Below are 21,213 nucleotides of genomic sequence, written 5' to 3' on the forward strand. Positions count from 1 at the left end.
GCTTTACCACTACCTTCTTGGCTTGGAGTTCAATTCTTTCTTAGCAATATTTGTTACACTTTTCAATTCTCTGTAGTGAAGAAGGCAGAAGCTTTGCCCTTATTCCTCTTTTAAAGATTTCTTTGCTTTTAATAAAGCTTAAAACTCCCTCTAAGTTTTCTTAAGCATTTTTCCTAAGTCTCAGTTTATTCTGGAATTCAGTCTTCTCCCACCCTTCTTGTAAGTTCATATAACACTTATCAAATTCACTATCTGAAATTATTTGACTTAATGTGATCTACTAATTGTTCCTGGTACATGCTGTGGTTTTTACTGAATGTTTTAATTTTTTAACCCTATTTACACATTTCTGTATCTTTCTTCACTTCTTAACAACTGAGTTTGACTTTTCCTTTTAAAGGTCATTCAATACCTAATATTTAGTGCTCAGTTTGAGAGGTTTTCCAGACACTTTAAAGTTTGCTAAAAATACTAATATTAACTGTCTTGGGGCACCTGGGTGGCTCGGTCAGTTAAACATCCAGCTTCGGCTCAGGTCATGATCTCATGGTTTATGAGTTGGAGCCACATTGGGCTCTCAGCTGTCAGTGCAGAGCCTGCTTCAGATCCTCTGTCCCCCTCTCCTTCTTCTCCTCCCCCCGCTCACTCATGTGCAAACGTGCACATTCTCTCACACACTCTCTCTCTCTCAAAAAAAAAAAATAAAATAAATAAACTTAAAAAAAAAAACTGTCTCACTTTTCCTTCTAATGCTCTCACGTACCCCAATATGACCTATGTATGTCTGGTTGAAATTACTAATCAGTTCCTCCCTGATGGTCAGTAACAGTTCCTTTTTTTTTTTCCCCCCTTTTTTTTTTTAAGCTCTTTTATTTTTCTGTATCACTTATTCCAGGAACTTGGATTGCTCTGAAAAAATGTTGGGTATGCTATTTCTCGTCAGCGTGGTAGAGCATGATTTTTACAACATCCAGGCATGAACATTTAATTGGCCCCAACAGCTAAAGGAAGGCCTTGGGAAATTCTAGTCTTCTTAGAACTAACCGGGCAATGGATTGAAATTTCAACATTTCCTTTTACTTACAGTTTAAAACCTTGTGCTTGTGTGTGTGTGCGCGCACACACACACACACACACACACACACACACACAGCCTTGAATTCCGTTCCTCTGTTTATTTACGACTGTGCCTTAAATACACTTGATCTCTTGCTTGTATGTAATACTTTGCCGCTCACCTTTGTATAAATATCCACCCACAAAACCCACGTCCACACTTTTTAATTTTCAAAAAGGAGAGAGAAAAGAGAGAACGAAAGGGAGGGAGAGAGCAGGATGACCCATGGGGACAGAAGGACAAGGGGTGTAGACTGAGTGAAAAGTGCCGCTGGCCCCTCTGCAACACGACTCGCACACTGACCAGCTCATCCCTTCGTGAAGACGGATGGACTCATTCAGCTGCCCTCTTTCACCCCATCCTGTTTGCAATGGTGCTCGTTCATGTAACAGCTGCTCAGGGTTGGCGGCCCAGTGTGTGAGGGGTACTCAGAATAGAAAAGTGGCCCTTTTCAAGGATGACCGCACACATCAGGCATCATCACTACTCAGTCGCTTAAATAAGTGTCGTTCATAGCTTAGTACAACGCAGGTGGAGAAAAAAGAATAGGAAAATGAGTAAATGAATATGTCAGATGTCCTCCATTCTCAGCTTTTCTTTCCAGAAGGTCTATCTGGGGACTGTTTGCTGTGACCATAAACTCCTGAACACTTGCCTTGAACATGAGCACTCGAAGAGAAGAATCCCAGGACCGGGCCATCGTCAGAATAGCCGCGCATTTACCAGACCTCATCGTCTATGGAGACTTCTCTCCAGAGCGACCCTCTGTGGATTATTTTGATGGAGTCCTGATGTTTGTTGATATTTCAGGCAAGCACAAAGGGAATCTTTCATGTGGGTGGACGCGCAGCTCGATTGCAGAGTGGGGTGGCCCATTTTGAGCTTTTGCACTATTACGGCTATCGCGACGCAGAAAACAGGAGGGAGAGGGACAGCCTGTGTACCTGGCCCTCCTGTCTCCCCTTACCCAACACGTCCAGTCATGGGAAAACCTTTGAGATGTCCCAGTCCCATGCCTGGAACTTTAGACTCCAGTGTCCCGACAGCACTGACTCTAGTCCCCAAGCCCCATACATATCCCAGGCAAACTTGACCTCAGGAAATGGTCCTCCAGATGTTGTTTACATCTTAACGGTAAACTGGTCCCCTCTTCAGAAGTGTTTACATGTTGTGTGTTTTCAATACCATGGGATGGAAGTTCTAGACCAGCTAAGGGAATTGCGGCCATCCCTGTGCAAGGTGAGAAATTCGGAGGCAAGAGGTAGCTGGCATCCTCCCCTGACCCCTAAGATAATAAGCATAGACAAGGGGGGCTGCTGACGATCACTGAGAAGAAACCTTGCCCGTTCTGAAGAGCTGGAGCCCAGTGCTCTCCAATGAGTTCCTCTTGTCTTGCCTCTGTCTGGTTCCTCCAGGCAGCCTAGGAAACTAGGTGGACATTTCTTACAGGTTTTACTGCAATGACTGAGAAGTTCAGCACAGCCATGTACATGGACCGAGGGGCTGAGCAGTTGGTGGAAATCCTCAACCACTACATAAGCGCAATAGTCGAGAGTAAGTGTCCCCACGGGTTTCTGACTTACGTACGTTTAATTCATTGTTTCCCTGTGTTTTTTTGGTGATAGCCTGACAGAACACTTACCTTTATTTTCCTCATGAAATGTGTATGAAACCAGTCTTTTTTTGGAAACTAACATCGTGCGAGTGAAGGAACGTGATCAAGCCTCACTAACACAGACTGAGGGACAGAATGTTTTGGACCAGTTAAAACACTGAAATAGAGATTACCTTTAAAGAACTTTAGTTAGGGGCGCCTGGGTGGCTCAGTCGGTTAAGCTTCCGACTTCGGCTCAGGTCACAATCTCGCGGTATGTGGGTTCGAGCCCCGCGTCGGGCTCTGTGCTGACCGCTCAGAACCCGGAGCCTGTTTCAGATTCTGTGTCTCCCTCTCTCTCTGACCCTCCCCCGTTCATGCTCTGTCTCTCTCTGTCTCAAAAATAAATAAATGTTAAAAAAAAAAAATTTAAAGGGGCGCCTGGGTGGCTCAGTCGGTTAAGCGTCCGACTTCAGCTCAGGTCACGATCTCGCGGTCTGCGAGTTCGAGCCCCGCGTCGGGCTCTGGGCTGATGGCTCAGAGCCTGGAGCCTGCTTCCGATTCTGTGTTTCCCTCTCTCTCTGCCCCTCCCCCGTTCATGCTGTGTCTCTCTCTGTCTCAAAAATAAATAAACGTTAAAAAAAAATAAAAAAAAAAATTTAAAGAACTTTAGTTATATTCAATGACTCAAAAAAAGCGAGCATCGACATAACCCCACCGTAGTCATTAAGAGAATGTTGTATGAACAGGTGAGTGATTTATAACTCACTTATTAGTGCTTTGTCTTCTAATGATGGAGTCGGAAGCACTTACAACTGACTTTTCAACCTCTGCCGGCCATCTTGTGTGTATTCTTCATCTGAACTATTCATGAAGCAAAAAGTCTTACTCCATTAAGGTAAACTCAGGGTCTAGTCTTACTGGGCTCTACGTTCTCCAGTATTATCTTAATGGCACCCAACTAGACCAAAGTTCATGCTCCTTAAGAGCAGAAACTGTATCTACTTCCGGTTTGCATCCCGCTCAGCACAGCGGTGCTCAACAAATTTGTGGCACACACACAGAGGAGAAAACAATGCCCACGTCTCTTGTAAAGCCTACGTAAACAAAATGCAAGTTGGTAATAACACCCAAGCTGACCTTAGTTGTGCTTTTCCGGTTTCCTGATTCTCACTGCAGTGCGGAGTCCTGTCATTCCTGCACTTGCCCGTGCCACTCAAGCGTTCCATTGATCAGGAGAAAGCGCTCCATTATCATGGGCATAGCTCACTGTCTTCAGACCTCACCAGAAACCCCACCTGCCTTCCTGTCTCTTCCCATTCACAGAAACAGACCACGTCCTAGTCTCGTTCTGTGTGCATTCTACAGTTGAGGAAACACCTCAGTGGGTATAAGTGACTTGTTTCAGGCATCTTTAGCATGAGTTTAGACTCTGAACTAATGTTCTCTTGAGCTAATTTCTATTCCACGGATGAAGAATGAATTCTTACTAGCTTTAAGGAATTGGAGTGTGATTTACCTTGTTTTCTTCTTTTCTCAGAAGTGTTGATTTTTGGAGGAGACATCTTAAAATTTGCAGGTAGGGGGGCTCACGGAGATGGGAGGGGTAAGGAAGGAATGCTGAGGTGCGCCTTGAGGAATGTTTGAAGAGTGTCTACGCAGACTTCAGACACAACAGTCTGAATCCCCAGACACAACTGATCGCCAGGGCAGGGCGGGGCAGGAGCCCTCCGTGTATCTGTCTCTTCAAGGTGATGCACTACTCGCCCTGTGGAAGGTGGAGCGAAGGCAACTGAAAAACATTATCACGGTGGTAATTAAATGTAGCCTGGAGATCCACGGATTGTTCGAGACTCAGGAGTCCGAAGAAGGCCTGGATGTCCGAGTCAAGATAGGTAAGCTTTGAGAAAGGGGAGACGCTAAAGCAATCTGGACATGGGTCCTGACCCCCGAGGAAACTCTCTCCCCAAGAGAAGACATAGAATGGGGTGGAACACAGTGGCTCAGCCCGCCTATCATGTCCTGAACTTGGGAATTAAGCTAACCAGAATGAGTTTTGGCTACCTCATTTACCCCTTAGAACTTGGGCGAATCTTAAGATCTACCTCAGAGGCTCTTACGAAAAGTAAATTGAAATAGTATAGTACCTGGCACAGAATAACCACTCCATGAAATACTCTTCATTATTACCATTACTGCTGTTGTTCTCAGGTCTTACCGCTGTCAGTGATAGTCATTTAAAAGAACTATGTATCACTTATTTTTATTTTTTATTTTCTTAAATTTACATCCAAATTAGTGAACTATCCCTAATATATAAGTATATATATAATGTATTTATATTTTTTATATGTATAAATGTATGTATATATATAAATATAATGTATTTTATTTTTTATTTTGTATGTATTTTATGTATGTATATATATAAATATAATGTATTTTATTTTTTATTTTCTTAAATTTACATCCAAATTAGTGAACTATCCCTAATATATAAATATATATATATATAAATATATATATATATAAATATAATGTATCATTTATAGTTGATACGTTCATACGTACATTTTGTGTACCTGTCACATTTTGCAACATTCTGTCTTTTGTTGCTCTGGTACCAAAACCTTTAACTCTCAACTTAAAAACAGAGGGCACATTGTTGGGATGGGACACCTGACTGTCAAAATACCTACTCCTTTTCTTCAACCTTTTCCCCTCCGGCTCTTGCCTGAGATTCAACCCTGAGGGTTTCTTTTTAAAAAAAAAAAAATTAGGGGGGGTTGCCTGGGTGGCTCAGTCGGTTGAGCATCCGGCTTCGGCTCAGGTCACGATCTCACAGTTCGTGGGTTCGAGCCTGGCGTCGGGCTCCGTGCTGACAGCTCAGAACCTGGAACCTGCTTCAGATTCTGTGTTCCCTCTCTCTCTCTCTCTCTGCCCCTTCCTTACTTGTACTCTGTCTCTCTCTCAAAAATAAATAAACATTAATTTTTTTAATGTTTATTTATCTTTGAAGTAAAATTTTTTTAATGTTTATTTATTTTTGAAGGAGAGAGAGACAGAATATGAGGGGGAGGGACGCAGAGAGAGAGGGAGACACAGAATCTGAAGCAGGCTCCAGGCTCTGAGCTGTCAGCACGGAGCCCGACGCGGGGCTCGAACCCACGAACTGTGAGATCGCGACCTGAGCCGAAGTTGGATGCTTACCCAGCTGGTCCGCCCAGGCACCCCTGGTTTCTTTTTCAATGAAAGCCTCAATCTCTGATAAAATGCAAATCCTCTCCAAAAGGAATTACTAAAGTTGTTCTCTGCTGTTAAGTACAAATACATTGAAGAAAAGAAAATAACTTTGGGGACTGATCGGGCCTTCTAGAGAGTTAAGCTTCAAGGACAGGTGAAAACTAGTAGCTGACTTTCTAGCCGTGGGACAAGAGAGGAGCTTTGGAAGGTCTGGGCCCACAGAGGCATTCTCGGATTCCTGCGTAAAGTTTCACAACCTCCGTTTTGCTCGGAGGTCGATTCTGACTGTTCCAAGAACCAGCGCCGCTGGGAAATAACCCGGAAATTCTTGTGCGGGCCTTCTTGCCAGGACTGGCTGCTGGCCACATCACCATGCTGGTCTTTGGAGACGAGACACGCAACTTCTTTCTGGTGATCGGTCAGGCGGTGGACGACGTGCGCCTTGCCCAGAACATGGCACAGATGAACGATGTCATTCTGTCACCAAACTGCTGGCAGCTCTGTGACCGGAGCATGATCGAAATTGAGAGGATTCCAGATCAGAGAGCAGTTAAGGTAGGTACGATTCTGCTGCTTGCAGAAAGTTCCATCGGTCTGTGCCAGGGCTGTCCCCGCCCCCCCCCCCGCCCCCGCCCATACCACCCCGTCAGGAAGACCACTGGGAAGGCTGGTCCCATGAAGCTCCTGGCCTGGAGACTCTCGGATGCGTCAGCCTGAGTTACACTTACAGGCTTCAGGCCAGGAGCCAAGGCCCAGCATTCAGGAGGAAATGATTAGGTTTCTCTGTGCTAAGGATGCGGACTTTGGGTGTGGAGGCCTGTGGTGTGCCAGTGCCCTTGCTTATGGAACAGGAAGGGTCCCCTGCCGACCTAGGAGCAGAGGGGTGTCGTCGGAGGTGTCGCTACTTAGCACCCTTCTAACTCAGGGCGAGGGATCACTAAGGGGGAGGGGTGGAGGGAGAGGGGCAGCCCTTTAGTGAGGGAAGAGAGACGCCCTACAGCCCTGCCTCATCGCAGACACTGCGGTGAAGCTGAAGACCAACTATAAGCAGAATTGTCCTTGGGATATGGTCACTCAGCGACACTGGACGTTGAGCGTGTGTAGCAGGGAGGACGGCCGTGCCACCAGCCGCACCAGGAATGGATGCAGGGCCAACGGAGAAGAGGGGGAGGGTCCGGGTAGCTGCTGGCCGAGGCGAGAGACTCTCCTACACTGTGCATCGCTCTACGGCCCTCACACCGTCACTCCTCCCGCGGTGTCCCCCGGGATGCGTGACCGAGCTGGCTCACGGTGCCCCGTTCCCCATCTAATGCCATCATTCCTTAAGGATACCCTTAGAAATTTTTTTGCTTTAATTTAATTAATTTATTTATTTGAGAGAGAGAGAGAGAGAGAGGAAAGGTGAGTTGGGGAGGGGGGAGAGAGAGAGATTCTTAAGCAGCCTCCACACTCAGGGCAGAGCACGACTCGGGGCTCGATCCCATGACCCCGGGATCATGACCTGAGCCAAAATCAAAAGGTCGGACGCTCAACCAACCGAACCACCCAGGCGCCCTGGAATTGTTTCCATTTTAATTAAGTTTAGACGTGCAGAGAAGTTCAAAATTAATAGTTCCCGTATACCCCTTCCCCAGCTTCCCCAAATGTTAGCATCTCTCATAATCAGAGTGCAGTTGTCGAAACGAGAAAACATGAACATCGATGCAATACTATTCTCTACTTGAGGGCCTTACTTGGACTTCACCGGTTTCCCGCTAATACCCTAGGTGGAATGTTCAGGTTTCTCTTCACGATCTCGCACTGCATTTCGTTGTCATTTTTATGGAGTCTCCTGCAGTCTCTAACAGTTCGGTGTTTCCTGGCCTTCATGTGACCTTGACACCTAAGAAGAGTATATTGGCCACTTTGTTGAATGTCCCTCCATTTGGTTTTGCCTGACACTCTCTCATTATTGGACTAGGGTTTGCTCACATGGGGCGGGAGACAAGAATACTACAAAAATGAGGTTGTACCATTCTCCATGTATCGTACCAATGGGGTTCTTGATCCTGGTATGAATCTTCTTACTGGTGATGCTCCCCACTACATTTGTGGGCATCAACCCCCTATGTCCTTTTATACTTAGAAGAAAGAAATGATACATAGTTTTGCCGGGTTTTACTTAAATTGAAATGTTATGAAGGAAAAAAAAAAAAAAGAAGGAAATTCTAAGAGTGGGAAAGCACGCGGGTGAGCCCCCTGCTGGGGCCTTCTGTATATACACTGAAGATTTGAGATCTTAAGGACTAGTCAGAGAGACTTTTAGTGTGATCGTATCCAAATTATAGATCTCGGTTGTCTCAGTATGCCAATCTCCATTTACCATGTCCTGGACATTTTAAGAGCATACTCCCTGCCCTTTGTGCTGAGCAATTATATTCAAAGGACCAGAAAATCCTCAGAATAACCAAAAAACTTCTCTTTTTTTTCTTCATTTAGGTGAATTTCTTAAAGCCGCCTTCTACTTTTAACTTTGATGAATTTTTCACCAAGTGTATGACTTTCATGGATTATTACCCTTCTGGTGACCATAAAAGTGAGTACGCTCCATGGACAAGAGCCTTGGCCTCTACCAGTGCTCAGTAGGGTCTTAACCAATGCCAAGGGCTCTATTATAAGCGACCGGCCTCCTCAGTACAGCTCCCAGCGGTCCACAAAGGGGACCTTCCTCCCATTCCTCATGACCGTGATTCCAAGTATAACCCTCCTCAGGCCGTCCCTCTCTGCTTTGGCAATGACTCTTCTCCCTTATCTTCTAAACATGTACAAGTCTGCCGCATGATAAAAGGAAAAATAAAACTTCTATAAACCCTACTTTCTGCTCCTAATTTTCACCACCAAAGTTCTCAGAAGAGTGATCTATATGTCTGTGCCTCCTCCTATCTTCTCATTTATTTATTCACCCAATAAACTTGGGTGAAAATTGCATATGCCTCGGGGGTGGCATGGTAGTGTTCACCTACTTTTCCGTCTTGAGCCCCTGATGTCTAGCTGCTAGCCACTTCTTCTGTCTACTGAGACTGTTTAGGTCAAGGCCACCAATGACCATCAAACTTGCCAAAGCAGATGACCTCTCTTCAGGCCTCATCCTAGCTGGTTGGCCTTCAGTTACCCTCTTTTTATGGACATACCTTCTTCTCTTCCCTTGGGTTCCAGAATATTCTTTCCCAGTTTTGCTTTTACACCTTAAGCCACCTGTTTTCAGTGACTTTGCTTACCCTCCTTCCCATTCCTTAAATGTTGGTGATTCTAGGGATCTGTCCTTGACCCCCTAGTCTTCTCTGCTCACATTTTGGAGACCTATTCTACGTATCCATGCTTAACTTCCCTAGGACTCCCAGCAGGCTGGGACTAGGGTGAGGAAAAAGGGAAGCCTAGGGCATGAAATTTAAGGAGGCACTACTCATGGTTTTGCAAGCTTCTTGCCCCACATAAGACCCAGCCCCAAGTGCCGGAATTCAGCCCAGACTTTTGTCACGATTTCTAGACTCCTAAAAATACTGCCCATGGGTCATTTTCACTGGATGTCAAACAGGTACTCAAACGTTAACACGTTGTTAAAAAATGGTTAAAGATGACAATCTGGGTGATGCAAACAAACTTCGATGCTTCATGAAGTGTGGACAGTCTCCTTGTGGAGACCCGCAAAATGGGGTGGAAGGCAAGAAACTTTTATAAGAGAAAGAATAAAGAACAAGGAAGTGACAGACAGAAAATATCTGATGGGGGGGTGGGGCACATAGTCAACCTCGTTTGGGGTGAGAAGACCAAGAAGTTGGCTTGGCATTTGGGGATTGCCTGGCTAGACGGACTGCATTTCCGGTCAAGTGGGGCATTTCTGGGGACTTGAAAGTTCTGAAGTTTCAGTTTGCTGACATGGTACCACAGGCTGGAGCAGCTCCATGTTGGGCCTAGAAATGTAGGTCAACAAGGTCTGAACACTGAGCCACTTACCTTTCCCTAGGAATCGTTTCTTCCTCCAAACCAGAAACTTCAGAAACATATTTTCTTTAATTATTTTGAGTTTATTTATTTATTTTGAGAGAGACAGAGACAGCGTGAGTAGGGGAGGGGCAGAGAGAGAAGGAGAGAGAGAGAATCCCAAGCAGGCTCTGCGCTGTCATAGCAGAGCCCGATGCGAGGCTCAGACTCACAAAAGGGCAAGATCATGACCTGAGCCGAAACAGAGTCGGACGCTTAACCGACTGAGCTATCCAGGTGCCCCAGAAACATCTTTGAATCAGCCTTCTTTTTCGTCATCTACATCCGGGTCATAAATATTTTGAACATCACGAGTAGTAGATTGTACTTGTACTAAGCTGTACAATGTAATGGGGCAGGAGGTGGGGTAGGGGGGAAACGGTAGGAAAATTGACCAGGAAAGGCCAAGAACCCAAAATCTCCAGAGATGGAGAAAGTCCAGTGATACTCCTTAAGCTTTACCTCATCCCATCTCCCAGATCTTAATGGTGCCTTCAGTAAAGGGCTCCTTCAGGCTTGATTTTGCGCTTTGCGGTGTCACAATACGATTCTGATACTAACCACCTGGACTCGGCACAGATTTCATGGGTTACGTTCTCTCCAAGACTCTCCTCACTTCAGACACCAGCATCAAGCTCCGGGATCACCAGGCCACCTGCACTTCTGACCAACTGTCTATAAATCTAGGGGTTCCCCCCCCCCCAGTGCTCCCAATAATTTACTGGAGTGACTCACAGATCTTAGGTGCTATGCTTATGATTTTAGTTTTATTGTAAAGGACACAAATCAGGACCAGACAAATCAAGAGACACATAGGGTAAGATCTGGAGAGCCCCAAACATGAAGCCTCTGTGTCCTCAGGATATTTCACCCTCCCTGTACATCATTGTAGGATTACCAACCAAAGACAGCTCACCCAAGCTTTGGGTGTTCAGTTTTTATTGGGGTTTTATTAAGAACGCATGGTTGATTGAATCATCGGCCATGTGGTTAAACTCAACCTTCGGCCCCCTTGCCCTCTTCAGGGGTCAGAGGTCAGGCTCATATCACATGGCTCAAAGTCCCCACCCTTTCCTCACATGGTTGGTGTTTCCAGCACAACTAGCCCAATCCTGAGACCTCATTAGCATAAATTCATCTGTGGTCCAAAGGGCCCACCATGATGAACAAAGACAATCCCATTACTTGAAAAAGTCCAAAGATTTAGAAGTTACTTCCCAGGTACCAGGAACAAATACCAGCCAAAGTCTTTATTTTACTACAGGCACACATACTTCTCCATAACCATTGCCACTACAGTAGCCTAGACCTTTATAATTCCTGCTCCCTTGCCTCTCTCCACAGTCTGTTTCATATCATTTCTTCTTAATTTCCAGTACTCACATGGGATTCCAGCCAGACTAGAATCTTTACCACAATTCCTTCTTTTGTCCAGAAGATATGGGCTTTTGTTTTTTGTTTTGTTTTTGTTTTTTTAAGTAGGCTCCGTGGAGCTCAACATGGGGCTCAAACTCAAGACCCTGAGACCAAGAGTCCCATGCTCTGCTGACTGAGCCAGCCAGGTGCTCCCTAGAAGATATGTTTTATCTTGTCAATGGCGGGTCTGATTCTTTTGTGCTATTGAGGGAGAAAATGCAATAATTTTCCCCCATTGGTTTGCTATGTACTTAATTTAACAAAATTCAAGAATGGCTCGCACTCAGTCTATCTCTCTCTCTCTCTCAAAAACAAAATAAAAACATTTTTTTAAAAATTAAAGAAAAAAAAAAAAGAATCCTCATTGGATTTCCCTTGGTTCTGCTTGGCTGCTAGGTATCCCAGAGTCCCCTGACTGAACCATAAAGACCATTGTCCGAGGGAATGGGGACTAGGAGACTCCGGTCCCCAGCACTGCAGACCATACTTCCTTTTCTGATCCTGCCCCTCCTTCTGCTCTCTTAGACCTCCTGAGGCTTGCGTGCATGCTGGAGTCCGATCCTGAGCTAGAGTTGTCCCTCCAAAAGTATGTGATGGAAAGCATATTGAAGCAGGTATTTTCGCAGTTTAATTTATTGGCTTTTGGGGTGTCCGGGATCCTGGACAACTGGAAAGATCAAGAAGACCAGTAGCTAGTAAAATATTTCACTGAACTAAAAAGAGATGGGGCCAACGTTCTCCATGTGTAGGTGAGTATCACATTGGTTTTTCAGATCAGGATACTTTTAAGAGTTAAAGGAGGCATTGTTCACTAGAATTCACATTGGTACCATGTTTCTCTAAGTCACTTACCTAAGATCTTGAGCTTCGAGAGTTAACAATACAGACAATGAGAATGCCCAGAACTACCCCCACCCCCTAAAATTTTCCCTTTGTGTTCATCTAGATCTGGGCTCTCTTAAATGTATTAATTCACGTGAATTAGAACTCTCTCACCACTCACCATATGCCAGGCATTCTGCTATTTCGTGTATTTATTCTTCACAATTCTTGCCAAATATCTTTATCCTCATTTTACATGTGAGAAAACTGAGACCCAGAAGGATACCAGGAACTTTCCTAAGGTTATAAAGTAAGAGACGTAGCCAGGGTTTGAACCTCGTTCTATCCGAATCCTACATTTTTTTGCACAGGCTGCCCACGTTCCTAATATATGAGTGTTTTAATCCTTACTTCCATCAAAATGCAGTTGTGCCCTGGAGGAAATCTTTGGGCAAGACTGAACAGGGGGCAGCTGCCTTCATAGAATGAGTTGAAACGGTATCAGAACGCACCCCGCCCCCTTCAGTCCAATTTAGAAGCACTACGTCCAGTCCCTGCGCTGTTTGACTCCTCAAGATTTCTGAAGCTCCAGAAAGCCCTCCCCTCTCTGCCTCCAAGAGATACAACACATTACATTTCTTCAGCTGCAGCCAGCTGAGGGCAAGGTCTATGGCAAGGGGCTACAAGATAGACTCCGGGACTTGTGGGTAGGAATGATGAACGTGGGGTGAAAAGATACAGCTACGGGGGCTGAAAGGAGGCGGAAGACAGACCTTTCACAACAGCACCAAGGCTTTTCCTGCACCTCAACCACAGAGATCCTTGGAGATGCAGTGGTTGGATTTTTCCAAGCAAAACAGGATCGCCCGGTCCGACAGAATAATCTTCAGCTCATTTATTTACCGGGTTTAATCTTGAATACTATTTATTTATTTAATATGGATTTCTTATTCAATGATTTATCTGAGAAATCAAAGGAAATCGTCGTATCAACTCATTAGAAGTTATTCTTTTAGGAAAAGAATAAAATCACCTGACACCAGGACTGTGCCATCCAGTTAGGAAGCATGACTGCTGGGTTTCCTATACGCAGTTCCTTTCGTTCGGAAGATACGGTGTTTGGGGGTTTGTTTTGTTTTTGTTTTTCTAATACACTCCGTGGGGCTCAAACACAAGACCCTGAGACCAAGAGTCCCGTGCTCTACTGACCGAGCCAGCCAGGTACCTCCTAGAATGTATGTTTTATCTTATCAACGGAGGATCTGATGCTTTTGTGCTATTGAGGGAGAAAGCGCAGTAATTTTCCCCCATCGGTTTGCCATGCACGCAACTTAACAAAATTCAAGAATCATGATAGGCAGGCATGATTTGGGAACACTCTCCTTTCCCCGGGCTTGTGGTGGATGGGCGTGGACGGAAGAGGGGAGCCGAATGACATACATACCTCCCCAGAGACGCAGGGGCGTGTTGTCACTGGGACATCGGACTAGGAGCCCGGAGATTTGGGTTCTGCATGACTCTGGGACATTATTTCTCCACGTCTCCATTATCTAATCAGTAAAGTGAGGATCATAATGCCTATTTTATCTAATTTGAGGATAAGGTGGGGTAGGATGTGAAAGTATTCCTGAAGGTCCCAGGCCGTGAACGTACCAGGTGGGATTACATAATAGGCTGTTCTTATCCCTAAATTGTAGGGGAGCCAAAAGGAACAGTGCTTGTCTCTGTTATTGTGACGGCTCCCACTGGCCCTAGGGAGCTAGCAGTTGGGGCAAGGATGTGGTTGCTGGCCAAAAATGAGCAAGTCTGTGAATTCACGTTGAAAGAGATTTTGATAGAGCAGATCTCCATCTGCTCGACTTTGGGCTGCCTCCGCCATGTTGTATGTCGTGCCTTCCGGTAACTTCAGCTCCCCAGAGGATCGCAAAAGGCCAGCGGCCTTCTTGGGGGTGGGGTTGCAACAAAGAATCCACTGCCAAGGATCCGGGCTAAAGAAAGCCGCTCTCAACTCTGCAGATCGATGACAGACAGCTTCGGGGTTACCTGTCTGAGCTTCGCCCTGTGACCATTGTGTTCGTGAACCTGATGTTTAAGGACCAAGACAAGGCAGAAGTCATCGGCTCGGCCATCCAGGATGCCTGTGTGCATATCAATTCTGTCCTGAGGGTCTCCCGAGGCCAAATCAACAAAGTCTTCATGTTTGACAAGGTAAATTGTGAACTGAGGGGCGGAAACCTACCAATAAGTTAAAGTTGGCATTCACACCTATGGACGTTGGTGAGAGGGAGAGAACAGACACTTCTCACCTAAAAATATCTGTCTCTATTTGGACTTCTGGAAATAGCTTGTATGGTGGATATGGCCCTTATTGTGTGCCACCCATCGTTCTCAATACTTTACACGCATTAACTCATTTCCTCCCGCGGGACTACTCTAAGAGGTAGGTGTGGTGGTTGTTGTCCCCATTTTACAGATGAGCATCCTGAGACAACGCGAGATTCAGTTTTGCTCATGACCATCCCGTTAGTAGGTGGTGGGCCGGATTCGAGCCCAGGCAGTCCGCCTCCCCAGTCTCTGCCCTCAAGCACTGTTGCCCGACCAGCTCTTGCCATGTGCACATCTCCAGCCCAGCGTATAATGCATCTCCTGGAGACTTTAGGTCACGTGTCTGGTAACTTTCACGCTCCAGAAGCCTGTTTCCAATATTCCCTACCTGCCGCGTCTACACCTCCAGTTCCCCTTCCCGCTTCAGCAGGGGGAGGGAGGCTGAGTAGGGCGGAGGGGCACCTGTAGCTTCTGGGTGTTTGGTGTTTTTTTTAAGTTTATTTACTTATTTTGAGAGGGAGTGTGTGTGAGTGGGGAGGGCCAGAGACAGAGGGAAGGAGAGATTACCCAAGCAGGCTCGAATGTCAGCGCGTAGCCCAAGAACTCACAAGCCGTGAGATCGTGACCCGAGCTGAAATCAAGAGTCGGACACTTAATCAACTGAGCCATCCAGGTGCTCTACTTCTGGATATTTTTAATCTGCTCCTTTAAAAAAAATTTTTTTTAATGTTTATTTTTGAAAGAGAGAGAGAGAAAGTGCAAGCAGGGGAGGGGCAGAGAGCGAGGGAGACACAGCCTCTGAAGCAGCCTCCATCCAGGCCCTGAGCTGTTAGCACAGAGCCCCATGCAGGGCTTGAACCCACAAACTGCGAGATTATGACCTGAGCCGAAGTCGGATGCTTAACAGACTGAGCCACCGAGGTGCCCCTTTTAATCTGCTCTTAATAGGTTCAGAGAAAAACGATGTGGTTACCAAATTACCACAGAAGTGCTAGGAGAATTGATTCCCCATCTCAAGTGTTTTGCATCATAAGAGCAGAGCACTAAGTCACTGCCCCACATTCACTCATTCACTAATTTGAGAGCATTTATTGAGCATTTGGTAGAAAGGGTTACCCTCTAGTCTTTGCACAGACCTGAATCAGGGCTTCCTTTATCCCATCAAGATAGAACCCAGCGCCAACTAGGATCTGACACTTAGATTCTTTTTGGAGAGGGTTAAAGAAATCAAGGTGTTGGGGCGCCTGGGTGGCTCAGTCGGTTAAGCGGCCGACTTCGGCTCAGGTCACGATCTCGCGGTCCGTGAGTTCGAGCCCCGCGTCGGGCTCTGTGCTGACAGCTCCGAGCCTGGAGCCTGCTTCCTATTCTGTGTCTCCCTCTCTCTCTGCCCCTCCCCTGTTCATGCTCTGTCTCTCTCTGTCTCAAAAATAAATAAACGTTAAAAAAAAAAATTAAAAAAAAAAAGGATTCGAGGTGTTCTCTTTTGCCTTTCATCAGGATATGTCACGTATACAGACTGAAATTTGTAGCCCATCATCCTTTAATTATTATGCTCTTTTCTTATAGACAGCAGCATCTGACGCAGGTAATTGTTTAAGTGATTGATACTAAGATTGCAAAGAGTTTAATACTGCTTGGAACAGTTAAGTCTATGCCAAGAAAAAGCACTCTCAGTTTAAGCCATTATCCCTAAGAATAATAACAATATCTGAAAAGAACTTTAGAGTTCACAAAGTGTAACTGTGTACCAAGTTTACATTATAAATGTATATAATGTTTCATATAAACTTACATATATAACATTAAGTTTATAAAAGCGTATATACTGTAAAGTATATATTTGGGGCGCCTGGGTGGCTCAGTCGGTTGAGCGTCCGGCTTCAGCTCAGGTCATGATCTCACAGTCCGTGGGTTCGAGCCCCGCGTCAGGCTCTGGGCTGACAACTCGGAGCCTGGAGCCTGCTTTGGATTCTGTGTCTCCGTCTCTCTCTGCCCCTCCTCTGCTCACGCTCCGTCTTTCTCTCTCTCTCTCACGAAATGAATAAACATTAAAAAATACAAATAATAAAGTCTACATTCTATACAAAATACAGGATACACGTAATATACTATGTAGAGTATACACATGCTGTAAAGTAGTCTGCAAAGTTATACCTGTGTATGTGTATATACATAGAACCCTCATTTTAGGAGCCAGAGCGACCTTCGCAGGTCTATGTCATAGCCATTTGCAGATCGATAAACTGAAGTTCGCTGCGCGTAATTGACTTACCCAAGTCCCCACACTTGCGAAGTGGCCTGAGAACACAGATTTTCTGACTGCAGAGCGGGTGCCTTTTCCACTGCTCTGTGCTGTTTTCTCAGATTTAAACTTAGCAGCGCGTAGGGTAAGACCTTGGCCGCAGGGGGAGAGACAGGTGGGTACCCACAAATAGCCCAGCACAACCCATTGTCTCTGGAGAAAAGCAAGCCCTCCTCAGGCTAGAAGTCAGAGGACGTTTACTAAAAATAAAATAGATGTGTGAGAAATCATGATCAAGGGTGACTCAGAAAGTGAGTGTTGCTGCCCTCCTTCCAGTAGCCTTCTGGCTGGTTCAGTTTAAATTTTTTTTTTTTAATGTTTTTTAAAATTCATTTTTGAGACAGAGACAGAGCATGAGCAGGGGAGAGGCAGAGAGAGAGGGAAACAGAATCCGAAGCAGGCTCCAGGCTCTGAGCTGTCAGCACAGAGCCCAGCGTGGGGCTCGAACCCACGAGCCACGAGATCATGACCCGAACCCAAGTCGGTTGCTTCACCCACTGAGCCACCCAGGCGCCCCTGGCTGGTTCAGTTGAAAGATGGCCCTCCGCCAGCTGTGTGTGCTGACTCTCTCCCTCACAGGGCTGCTCCTTCCTCTGTGTCTTTGGTTTTCCTGGGGAAAAGGCTCCTGACGAGGTCACTCATGCCTTGGAAAGTGCTATGGATATATTTGACTTCTGCTCTCAGGTTCACAAAATCCAGTGAGTGTTGACCCTGTTCCCATCTGGTGGACCCTGACCATTTCGTAGCATATGGGGAGATGGCACAAACGGTCAGGGGACAGGAGGGAAGGAGAGGGCTGTCGTTGACTGGAAGCCCTTCTGTTCGGACTCATTCCTCGGGGCCAACCCAGCCGTGATGCAGCCATAGAGGGATGGTGAAGGCAAAATGCAGAAAAGGACACTCTTAAAAAGTCAAGACATAGCAGGTTTGCAAGAAAACCTACTTGGGTTGCCTGTCTATGCTCTGGCTTCTTGGTAGAGGTTGAAATCTCAACACCATATGGAAGACTTGAGTTGAGTTTTTAAAAATTTTTTAAGCTTATTTATTTATTTTGAGAGACAGAGTGAGTGGGGGAAGGGTAGAGAGAGAGAGAGAGAGGGAGAGAGAGAGAATCCCAAGCAGGCTCTGTGCTGACAGTACGGAGCCCGATGCGTGGCTCGAACCCACAAACCCTGAGATGATGACCTGAGCCAAAACCAAGAGTGGGACCCTTAACTGACTGAGCCCACCCAGGTACCCCTTCAATTGATTTTTTTTCTTCACATTTATTTATTTTTGAGAGAGAGAGACAGAGCATGAGCAGGGGAGGACAGAGAGAGAGGGACACAGAATCCAAAGCAGGCTCCAGGCTCTGAGCTGTCAGTGCAGAGCCCGACGCGGGGCCCCAACCCAGGAATCACGAGATCATGACGTAGGCCAAAGCCAGACGCTTAACCGACTGAGCCACCCAGGTGTCCCTTGAGTTGATTTTTAATAACTGAGAGATGCAATGAGTCCTTGGGTTGGAAATTTATATACTGATCCGATCTCAAGATGATCCACTCACAGTTAAGCTGTTAAGAAGGTCAGGTTTAGCATCCCCAGCCCGGGCTGCCTAAGAGCCCAGGCCCTCAGGTTTGCCTCGCCCGAGCACCCCGATGTCCCCAACTCGGGGCTCTACTTTAACAGGTACCACCCCCCTGGCTCTAAGCATTTCTGCCACGTCAGCCCCTCGTCATCCATCTATGCAGCCACCCTCATGTATTAACTAAGCTAGCTTTTGACGGCCACACACTACATCTGAGTTCCTCCGTGACTTTGTTTTTTCTCGCCGTAACAAACATCGCTGAGTTGGTTACAATGCTTACGGTGTCAGCAATTCAAGTCCACCTGCGGTGGTGAGAGGTTATTTTCCAGAAAAGTGGCTCAGATGGGTATTGAAAAGTAGCAGGAAAGGGAAGTGATTTGTCACTCCCGAGAACTTAGTTCTGCGTCTCAAGCTGTGCCTCCTTCGCACGTCCGGGCCCTGGGCAGTCGCCCTAAACTCCCCACAAGGGAAGACAGTTACCTATCGAAACGCCTCCCTGCCCCCCTGCCCGTTCCCCTGCCCCGTTCGTCATCGTGTCCCCACCCTCCCCACTTTCTCTCCGCTCAGTACCTTTCCCTTACAACTCTCTTGCTTTTTCCCGGCTGCCAGTACCGTTTCCATCGGCGTGGCCAGCGGGATCGTCTTCTGCGGAATCGTCGGACACTCTGTGAGGCATGAATACACAGGTGCGCTGAGCTAACTCCTCCTCTCTCCTCGCCTTGTCCTCCGGCCTTGGGGGAGGAAGGATAGCTAAGCGAGACAGGGGCCCTGCCCTCTGAAAGCTTGGAGCCCAGCCACGTAGCTTTGCCCCTTGGCAGCTCGTTGCTTGCAAAGTGTGGGTTTCTGAGCTGTGCATGCGTATCAGAAATAAGTAGTCGTTCGCGGGGATCTGTAGAGGCTGTAAGCGCATGGAATGAGGCCGCCTTTATAACCCTTTCCTGTGAACATTAGACAGTTACTCCTCGTAATTCCTATTAAAAGTCCCTAAAGAACATGCCACTTGGGGACAGTGTGTTCCAGATTGCATTCTGCTAGTTCAATGGCTCCTTTCTCCCCGGCCTTTGCCCTCCTCCCTTCTGTTTCAGTGATTGGCCAAAAAGTCAACATAGCTGCCAGGATGATGATGTACTACCCAGGAACCGTGACTTGTGACTCCGTCACCTACAATGGCAGCAACCTCCCAGCCTACTTTTTCAAAGAGCTTCCAAAGAAAGTCATGAAAGGTGTTGCGGACCCCGGACCCGTCTACCAGTGTTTGGGACTGAATGAGAAAGTGTGAGTGTGGGGCGTTGATTTTGCGGTATTTTTTTTTTTAGTAAAGAAGTGGGAAAATTAGGATAGCCAAAACCATCAGTCACCCGTGCCCGATTTGAAGGCAATTTATGAAAGTGAAACCGATTCCTTCCCCAGAACGAGGCCCAGATTTCCCAAATCCTTCGTCCTTCTCTATCTTACTGATAGTATAGCATCACGATAGTGGTATGATCCCATCCTGCCCTCACTACTGATAATCTAAGGGTGGTTCTTCAAAGGTGGTGCAAACTGAACAGAGAACCCCTCATTTGAGTATCTTTTGGGACCCAGATGGACCCAGCGGCCAACCATTAAGTATTTACTGATCGTACCAACTATGTGCCAGGCATGGACGGGGCTAAAAGAGTGTGAGATATTTTTCCTCCTCTCGGTCTTTAGTGAAATCTGTTCCCCAGAAGCCCAGCTTAGATACGTAGGGATCCCCTTGGAACTTAAAGTCCTTCAGCGGCTTCCAGTCATTTTCATGATAATGTTCAAATCCCTCAAAATGACATACAGCCATCTGCCTTTCCAGCCGTATCTCCTCCTGTGCCCTCTCCTCTGGGCTGTCTAAATAGAGTGTCCTCCCCATCCCCTCCCCCACCCTTGTCTACTGGGACAACCACAGTCAACTTAGCATTTTCCTCCTCTCTGTAACTCTAGCACATACCCATCATGATTGCTGATCTGATACACATTATGAGCTTTTTGATGATAGTAGCTATCTCCTGTTCATTTTTAATACTCCCAGGGCTTGGCACATAGTAGGCACTCGTTAATAACAAGTAAATGAGTAATACAGAAAGTGGAAAGGTATTTATTCTTTATATTAGCGAGCTAGAATCTAGGTCTTAAAGGATCATATAACAGTACCAGGGCTGCAGTTGGTTCAAGGAGTCTTTATTTTTCGTCTTTGTATTCCCAGGGTTCAGCACTGTACTTGGCTTGCATAGACCATCAATAAAATGCTGTGTGAATAAGTGAATGAATACTACTAATTTTTTTGTGTGAGTCCTTCTTAAGGGTTAGGCACTTTACCTCAAAATACATAGTTTATTCTTAGTATCAGCCACATCACGGAGACACTATCATTGTCTCCGCTTTATAAATTTAAAAACTGAGATTCAGAGGCGTAACGACTTTACGTCCGTGGTCGTAAATCTGGCAAACAAAGAGCCAAGATTCAAAATGCCACAATAACGCTCCGTTATAGGAAGCCACAGTAAATACAGTGGTATACCACAGTAAATATTTACTTATCCCACAAATATGTGGGACTCAATTGATCTTGGCTGGGTTTGGCTGATCTTGTCTATGCCTGTTCACATGCCTGGAGTTCAGCAGTTTGTTGGCTGATCCAGGACGATGTCGGGGGGTGGGGGGGGAGGGGGACGGTGGGTAGGTGGGAAGTTTGGCTGATATAAATGAGACGATTTGGCTCTATGTGTGCCATCCTCCATCGGCCTGGCCCAGGCCTGTTCTCATGGCAATATCAGAAGAGCAACAGAGAGCAA

The 21,213-nt window shown here is 46.2% G+C and overlaps 1 protein-coding gene across 9 annotated transcripts in view; it reads left to right on the forward strand.

Annotated features, from left to right (window-relative positions):
• Positions 1 to 21,213, forward strand: part of ADCY10 (adenylate cyclase 10) — a 74,667-nt gene that overhangs the window by 4,258 nt on the left and 49,196 nt on the right. For 5 of the 9 annotated variants that reach the window (XM_019423661.2, XM_053909345.1, XM_019423669.2 and 2 more), the window contains exons 2-12: positions 1,722 to 1,927; positions 2,567 to 2,671; positions 4,252 to 4,290; positions 4,463 to 4,606; positions 6,304 to 6,509; positions 8,433 to 8,529; positions 11,916 to 12,004; positions 14,229 to 14,420; positions 17,419 to 17,537; positions 19,016 to 19,092; positions 19,492 to 19,681. In XM_019423661.2, the coding sequence (XP_019279206.2) occupies positions 1,780 to 1,927; positions 2,567 to 2,671; positions 4,252 to 4,290; positions 4,463 to 4,606; positions 6,304 to 6,509; positions 8,433 to 8,529; positions 11,916 to 12,004; positions 14,229 to 14,420; positions 17,419 to 17,537; positions 19,016 to 19,092; positions 19,492 to 19,681 (1,406 nt within the window). In that variant the 5' untranslated portion in view covers positions 1,722 to 1,779. Of the gene's footprint in view, positions 1 to 1,721; positions 1,928 to 2,566; positions 2,672 to 4,251; positions 4,291 to 4,462; positions 4,607 to 6,303; positions 6,510 to 8,432; positions 8,530 to 11,915; positions 12,005 to 14,228; positions 14,421 to 17,418; positions 17,538 to 19,015; positions 19,093 to 19,491; positions 19,682 to 21,213 lie in introns of those variants that run through there. The other 4 variants (XM_019423656.2, XM_053909343.1, XM_019423679.2 and 1 more) reach the window with 4 other exon arrangements.

This window comes from Panthera pardus, unplaced genomic scaffold (assembly GCF_024362965.1).
Source record: "Panthera pardus isolate Hobbes unplaced genomic scaffold, ASM2436296v1 HiC_scaffold_21, whole genome shotgun sequence".
In the NCBI taxonomy this organism is placed as follows: domain Eukaryota; kingdom Metazoa; phylum Chordata; class Mammalia; order Carnivora; family Felidae; genus Panthera; species Panthera pardus.